This window comes from Pygoscelis adeliae, unplaced genomic scaffold (assembly GCF_000699105.1).
Source record: "Pygoscelis adeliae isolate BGI_AS28 unplaced genomic scaffold, ASM69910v1 Scaffold453, whole genome shotgun sequence".
Lineage (NCBI taxonomy): Eukaryota > Metazoa > Chordata > Aves > Sphenisciformes > Spheniscidae > Pygoscelis > Pygoscelis adeliae.
Window position 1 is genome coordinate 84114 of NW_008824450.1, and position 7977 is coordinate 92090.

Here is a 7977-nt window from a genome sequence, read left to right on the forward strand (position 1 = left end):
CGGCCTCCCGCTGGAAACGGGGGTTTATGTGGGAAGAGGGGCCCGGCCGAGCACGCCCCTCGGGAGCCCAGACGTCGCTTGTGGTCCCACGCAAGCCGCTATCCCGTGCGGGCGCGGAGGGTGTGGGTAGGAAGGGACCTGCCTCCTCGGCGGCCCCCCCTCGCGCCAGGGGGGCTGTCGGCGGGGCAGCGGTGCCGGCAGCCGCAGGCCTTTCTTGGAGGTCTAAGGAGAGGAGGAAACGGCTGGAGAAATTGTCTTGCTCCATGCTTTCAGAAATAAAGGATGGGGACACGAGGGCACAAATCTGTTCTTTGGGGTCTTTCTGTTTGCAGCGGTGATCTGGAGTGAGGTAGGAGCAACAGCGTTTGTCAGGAAAAAAAGACAAAAAGTAAAATATGGCAATATAAGAAATATTCAGGTTGATTAATCAGGCGATAACCAGTTCCAAGATCAATAATGCAGGCAAGTGAAATAGGACTATGTAAACCCTCCAGCACTTTAATACATGGGAGAATAACCGCCCTGGTGGTGCATGAGAAATCCGTATTTTCTACTCCGCATGTTGGCAGCAAGTTCATTTTCTTATTCAGATATTACTTGAATATTCTGTTTTGTTCATCCAAGCCACATGACTATTGGGGGTTTTGTTAACCTGTGAACTCGGGAAAGCAAAAACTGCAGCAACCAAGGAGAAAAAGTATTTTTAGAGCTAATTGAAGAGACAAAGGAATGAAGCTGCTTACAGCTACATTAAAAAGAAAATGGCTTCTGAGCAGCGTACAGCAGACTGCTTCCAGCTCTGATGGGCTGATGTGCAGAGAGATCGCAGAACTGGCAGTCGGAAGACCTTTGCTCTTCCTTCTGTCCTGAGACAAATCTGCCACATATCATTAGGCAAATTGCTTGCCTCTGCAGAGGAACACAATTTCCCTGTGTGTCACCTGGAAACGGGAACGCTCACCTCGGAAAGATGCTGCAAGGTTTGATTCATTAATGCTTGCGAAGCAGTTTGAGATCAATAGAGTAATTGCAGCATGGCAAGTGTGCTGTTACAGTCATCCTCATCTGTTGGGCCTGGCCTGAATCCTTCTGAGGAGCATCTATCGCAGAGCACATGGGGTGTCCTACTTTAGAACAGTCGGATAACAGTGGCGTAGGGGCCTGAGCCCGACTTGGCGTCTCTGTTGCCCGGAGAGAAGCCCGTGTGCTGCCTGCAGCAGGAACCACCTCCGCTCTGAAGGGCAGCCCAGCCCAAGCCAACTTCAGGTACTCACTGTCATGCTCCCCCTCCCATACACCAGTGCCAGCTCTCGACTGACCCTGCTCTGAGTCACTTAAGCACTAAATCTGCTCATAACTAGCAACAAAAGCAGCATGGATAAATCTTCTGCCAGCTTAGCGCACTGAACTTCCTTCGTGCAGGGTGCACCTCATGCGAGGGAAGGAGTGGGTGAGGCAGGACATGGCCACCGGTCCTTGGGCTGGTTTAAGCTGTGGAAATGCAGGGTAAGAGAAGGTGAACGGGAGCCAGGGCTGCCGGGCTCTCCTCATATGATGCTGGAAAGTTCATTACCAGTTTTGTATCTTCATTTCTCTATCTGCAGGACTGTATCACTGTTAGCAATCCATCTCACAAGAGAGGGGAGCCTGTGAGATCTAGTTAGTGCTTTTAAGGTGCCCCATTAGATGCAAAGAGCTGCAGAAGAACCTGGTACCAGTTAAAACCTGGACTGGACAAAAGACGAAAAGCTTTGATTAGTGAAACGATGGAGGAAACCCTCCCAAACACACATGATTTCTTTGGATGGGGAGGAAAGTATCCTCTCAGGTCAGCCCCAGGACTGTGGGCCCTGGGCACATCAGCAGCTGGTGGGGCAGAGCACTCGCCTGCCCCAGTCCATTTCCTTGAACAGGAGACCCACAGGCTGGGCTGTTATGAGCAGACATTAACGGTGAGTTACAGGGTGTTCCTCAGCTCTCTTTTCCTAAAAGTTTTCTTTTTTCTTTCTTTTTACACAATACGAAAAGCAATCAAAAACTCTGTGAAATTTCCTCCTTCCGTCTCTACCACAGAGCGATCCTGGCACCGTCTATCACATCCCTTTGTTACACAGAGGATAACCTCGCACCAAGTTCCTGTGTCACTTGCCAGCTTTCTTGGCATGACCAACAGCTGTGTCATGCAATGGTTGTTCGTGATGAGTTTCTGAGCCTCTGTGGGAATGCAGCATTTTCTCAGACTGACGAGGCAAGATCCTGCCTGCCTTGAACATACAAATCCTGGCACTCGGGAGGACCAATGTCAGCAGAGAGGTCCTTGCTATCCGGGCTGGATGCCTGTCTTTTGGCACCGATGAGAGCTACATCCACAGTGGCAGAATGAAAGTAGAAAGACAGTGGTAAGAAAGTGGCAAATGGAAGTACTGAGTGGTGGCTCTTGTGTTTTGCCTGGCCGTACAGACATACACACGCACACCTCCCCACCAGAATAAACACGTGGAGAAACAGGAGTGTGGTACAGTGAGCAGCCCAGCACACTTAGTTTCAGTAGTCAGTGAAGAAAACTGTATTCCTCATCTGAGCACTTACCTGATAATATCAAAACCCAATGAAAACCCATAAAAATAGATCAATTTGAAACCCAATGCCAAGCGTTGCCAATCACTAACATTGCTCTGAAGAAATCCATTCTCTGCCTTTGAGGAACCTTCACACAGGTGAGCGGATCCCTAAGGTTATAGTGACAGGTCTTAAGACATTTACCAGTACAGAAACCTCGACCTGTTTCATGCACTCATTCCTCTAAACCAGGAAGTAAGAATGTCTCCAGCTTTGATTTTCTTCCCTCTGTGACATCTACTCTCTATTTACTAATCTTCCTGATCGAATTAGAGACAGTAAAACATGATATGTCTTACACCATCTCTTTGCTTTTGTCCTTGGATCAAAAGGGACCCTCCCTTTCTCTTAGTCCATAAAACGGCACAGTGAACAGAAATAGCAGGGATACAAAACACCTGCTGATTTCAGAAGGACCTGACAGAGAGGTCCAGGGAGCATGTTGGCTTAGCTGTAGTACCTACAAATCCTCGATGTTAGCTGTGAATGTCTGACGTTCCCCACAGTGCCTAATGCATTCACGCTTTTCCCATGGATGCACAGCTACTCCACCTCTGTCCATCTGTGATACTAAAAGCTTGGAGAGAGCCTGCTCATTCCTCTGATACTTGTCCAGCATATCTCAGCTCTTCAGAGTCCTGCAGTCCCTCCTCCTCATCGCTGGGCACAGCCCTGGGACCCTTCGTTGCCACGGTGCCCAGAAAGATGTAGCACCAGCCCACAGTGGCTGTACTGCCCAGTGAAAACTGACTGTCCAGAGATCCCTACGTAAAGCTGTCCTTTCTCAACTAGCTATGCAACGCTTTCCTCTTGTCACCTTTGGCTTTCCAGACCAGCTTCCTCAAAATATCATTATAATGATCTAACACTAAAATAAAAAAGGGGAACTAAAATGCAGTAAACACACAGTATCTTGCTTTTGTACTCCAAGCTTCGTCACCCTTTGATTTATCTTGTCTAAAGCAGATTCACCCTGCTTCTGCTGCCATTTTGTTCATTAGAAATCTTCTGCTATTGCATGACCACGTATGCATTTCCACTGGCAAGAGCACAGCCATAGCCTTTTGCCTGGCCTCTAATCCCTGCCTGCAGTACAAATACCGCTCCAGTAATCTACTAACGCTTTCACCTTTGCAATCCTCAGCTGATTTCTAAGTCATACAGCAGCAACACATGAAAGCAAAAAGCTGGCTCTGGACAAGACTTGATCGCCCGATACCAACCATAGGAAGCAACTGCAATCACGTTATCTCATGGCAGATCTCCAGCCCGAGCTTCTGCTGAGGAGCAGAGGACATTGCATATCGCGCAAGGGGTTACCAGCATCTGTACTCACTGATAAAATGCAACTGCTGCAGGTTGAACATCTTAAAAAAACAAAGCACTGATAAAGGGTCTAAATGCAGCCACTGAAGCCTGAGCCCCACACAGTGGGTGGGGGCTGACCTGCAGTGCTGCAAAGCCTGATTCTGCCACATCCCCTCACACCAGACACCAGAGACACAAGCACGTAAAAGAAATGGCTTTGGACTTGTTTGACAGCTTCCCCCTGCTCAATAGCAAGAGCCACAAAACCACTGTGGAGTTGTGATCCCTTTGATACTGGGAGGTGGCAATGCTGGCACCTTCCCTTAGAGGCCAGCTCACTCCCTGATATGTGAAGGTCCAAATCTCTCCCTTGCTCTGCCTTTGAGTCAGCCTGCTAACAGAGGCTATGGACAACATGCTGAGCACAGGGGACATCCCCTTAGGTAAGTGCCTACACTGGCCCTGCCAAGACAGGCAGGGAGAAACAACCACATGCTGCTGGGCCATGGTGTAAGATGGGCACCACACAGCTTTGCACTTACCCATTTGGCACCACCGTAGCTACCTGGATCCTGGACTGGTGGAAGCCAGAGCCCAGGGAAAGTTCAAGTGTCACTGGGCAAAGGGGTGTTTTGATGGTCCAGACTTTGGGCTCAGGGGTAGAGAGGCATCTACATCCTATTTATGACCATAATCCCAAAAGGCTGTCACACAAATAGCAACCACCACCTGAGTCCCCTGCAGGACTCCCAGGTGGCCTCCCCAGCTACAGAGGTTCTTCAACACCACCACCACCTTCCCACTTTTACAGCCGGTGCTAAATACCAGCTAATTAATTTTTTACAGCTGCATTGGAGGTATGCCGGGTAATTTCATGTGATTGTTCTCAGTGCTCAAGTAGGGAAGGTGATCCAAGGAGTGAAGTAACTTCCCTGAGGCCAGAGTGAGTCATTTACTTTGTCAGATCTGGGTGTCTCTAAACATGGACATTTCTGAAAGGTTTTTTTAAACCATAGGAATGGTATAAAAATAGGTACAGAGGGAGGTGCACACAGCCAGCACAGAACTGCACAGGCCTTTGCAGAACTGGCCTTTCTTCAAGAATCAAGGTTTTGTTAGAGCAGTGTGTTACCAAAGCAGCAGGTTCTGCGAGCTGTTACTTACCAAGCTCTGAAGCCTTCACAGTGAAGGTCTGGTATCCCTGAGACCTTCCAGCTCATGACGCTAGTGGGTTTGAAGCCATGGGGCCAGGCAGGACAGGCTGATGGCTGGCAGTGCCTGGAATGCTCTGCAGGACCCACAGGTTGCGTGCCACCGCTCCTCTCTGCACGGGGCATTGTGTGATGGGGTGGACCAGCCACGTGAGCTCTGCAACCAGGCGGTTTTGTGGCAGAGGTGGCCATGACATGCTGTTGTTGTACCCAGAATGTGTCATGGGACTCGAGCTCAGTGCCACGTGACCACTGTGAGCAGGACACTTTATGGGACAGGTGACTCGCATGTTGCTTCTTCCTTAACTGTGAGTCAGTGCCAAGAGGTGTCCCAAAGGCAGCGTTCCATGGGTAGAAACCAAACTGGCAGCATGCATGCTCTCCAGGATCTGCAGGTCCATTCTGGATGTGAAGGGGTTGTCTGCAGAGGCCCAGGAAGCTCTTCTGGGACCCTCCCTGGGAAGGACACAGGCACATCCCACAGTTTGCTCCTCAAATGCCAGCCACCTCTCTGCAAGCACAGGGTGCTGCATATTAGCTTCATATCTATCTGCCGCAACTCTTTCAAGTCACAGATTTTCACAATCCCCTCTTGTCGGCTCTAAAAGGAGAAGTAAATTCTGTATCAATGGCAACCATGAGAAGCCTGTATAATTTTGACTGCATGTTTTTGAAGAGGGTGACAAAGATACTCAGCCTTGAAGGATAAGGGTGTGTGGGCAGTGAGGTTTGCTTTGCTTTTATCTTGGACAACACTTTTCAATGCCTGGTGCCTCAGCAGCTGCATTTTTGACTTCAGGGAGTTATGACTCACTGTTTGCAAATCCCTGAGCCACCAAATTGAAGGTATGCCCTGCAAAACACAATCGCCTAAAACTGAAATGGTTATAGGTGGGTGTTAAAACTTCAATTACTCTGTTCTAGCGCTCAGGGCTGGCTTCATATCCCTGCCTGAATTTCTGGCAAATAGAAAACAGCACCTCTTACTTTGTTTAGATGAACAGGATCTCTCTGGGTTTGTCTCCTTCAGTGAAGTCCTCAGCCAACCTGAGAGCAATCAAGCTACAAGAGATGCATTATCCCATCTATACCAGCACAATGCCAGCCTGAGGAACATCCGCTCTGCCCAATCTGCACTCCTGCATTCTGCCAAATTGCTTCAGACACCAGGGCCACCCCAACATCAGACCGGGCCTGGCCTGCTGGAGTACAGGGCAGAGGCTAAGGCTGCCTTTTAGCCTGCTTTCTGGGTGATCTGTGTGGGGCTACGTGCTCTACTGCCTGCCATCCTTTCTGTTGTAGTGGATCAGTTCGCTAAGCAATACCTGTGACTTGGGGAAAAACAGTGCAAACACTGTATCAGGCATTTCTTAGCAGGCAGGTAGGAGGGCTGTGTGTGAGGAGCCTGAGACCCGTCAGTAAAGAAATGAATAAGAAAGAATGATCTTTTATCCTCAAGTTTCTTTTTTTTCCTAGATCATCAGTGTTTTTCTTTTCAGGAAACAGTGATTGCATTCACTGCTGCAGACCAATGCTGTTCACACAAGGCTAATGCTCCCTCTTTTTGGGTCACACATCAAACAGCCTGTCGTGGGAAGGAATCACCACCAGCCATCTGCCAGGGCATGATGGGATTGTCTCTGGGGAAGGGGACATGGCGGACCACCACCTACACGCACACCCGAGGTCCATGAACAGCCAGGCTTGGGTCAGAGGTTTTGATTGAGCCTGGCGGGGGCACAGGGGCTGCCTTTGCAGGAGAAATGTAAATCCCAGCTGGTACTTTGCAGAGCACCATCTGCGGATGGTGCATGCAGAGTCCCCGCCCGCGGATTCCAAAATTTAGTAACCTGGTGAGAAATCTGCATTATCTCACAGCAAGTACAGCACAAACACGAGGCTCCTGGAGGAAGCAGAAGGCACAGCAACAGCTGCCAATCTGCAGATGACCCCCTCTTGCTGCTGCTAGCGGGATCCTCAACTTCCCACTGTCTGTGGCAGATCCTGCAAAACGGGGGCTTTAAAATCCAGGTTTAAACTCTATGTGAACAACGGGCTTCCAAGGTAAATACACCAGCAAGCGCTTTCCTTTACAAAAACAAGCTGTGAAAGAGGATGCATGCGAAGAGGATTCCATGCAAAGATGGAAACTCAGTTATTGTACTGAGAGTGGCCAGTGATGATTCCTTGCTGGGCTTCACTGACACTGAGGCCAGGATCGTGGCCCTGGGAATGTACTATTTGAGGCGGGTCCTGGCACCACGTTTGCTGGACCTTAAAAGGTCAGAAGGAAAAATGTGTTACCACTTATCTGAGAGATTGGGCACTAAATCACACCATGGTCCCACAGCAGCTGGGCACTGCATTACTGCACAGCCTTTCTTTCACCCAGGAGAGACACGTGCCACCTCTCCCCGTCCTTCACCCCAGGGACAAACTCCACCTCCTGCAGCAACCCCAGGAGAGGCACTGAACACCCCGTAACCTGGCAGATTGGCAGGTCAGCGATGACAGCGGGATGATGCAGTGAAGTCTGCTGATCCCTGCAGCGGATCACCGTAAGGTGCTCTGTTACCCCAACAGATTTGGGTGACTTTTGCCCATCACAAACAGCCAGGGGATACCACCTCATCGGGGGTTCCTGCCAGGAGCCTGTGGGAAGAGAACTGGGCCCTCTCTTTCATTAAGGGAAGAGAACCGAGCCCTCTCTTTCATTAACTGTTACTACTAATGTGAGAGCTGCAGTGAATGGGGCGGTTAAGCCAGCAGCGGCAGGCAGGAGGCGGCGGCAGCCCGGCCGCCCCCAGGCAGGGCTTGCCCCCGCGCCGGGCCATTGCCC

At 50.0% G+C, this 7977-nt stretch overlaps 1 protein-coding gene across 1 annotated transcript in view; it reads left to right on the forward strand.

The window, feature by feature from the left end:
- Window positions 1-6792: 6792 nt before the first annotated feature.
- RPN1 (ribophorin I) overlaps window positions 6793-7977 on the forward strand; it is a 15042-nt gene continuing 13857 nt past the window's right edge. The window contains exon 1 of the mRNA XM_009321044.1: window positions 6793-6846. Coding sequence (XP_009319319.1) covers window positions 6793-6846 — 54 coding nt within the window. The remainder of the gene's footprint in view (window positions 6847-7977) is intronic.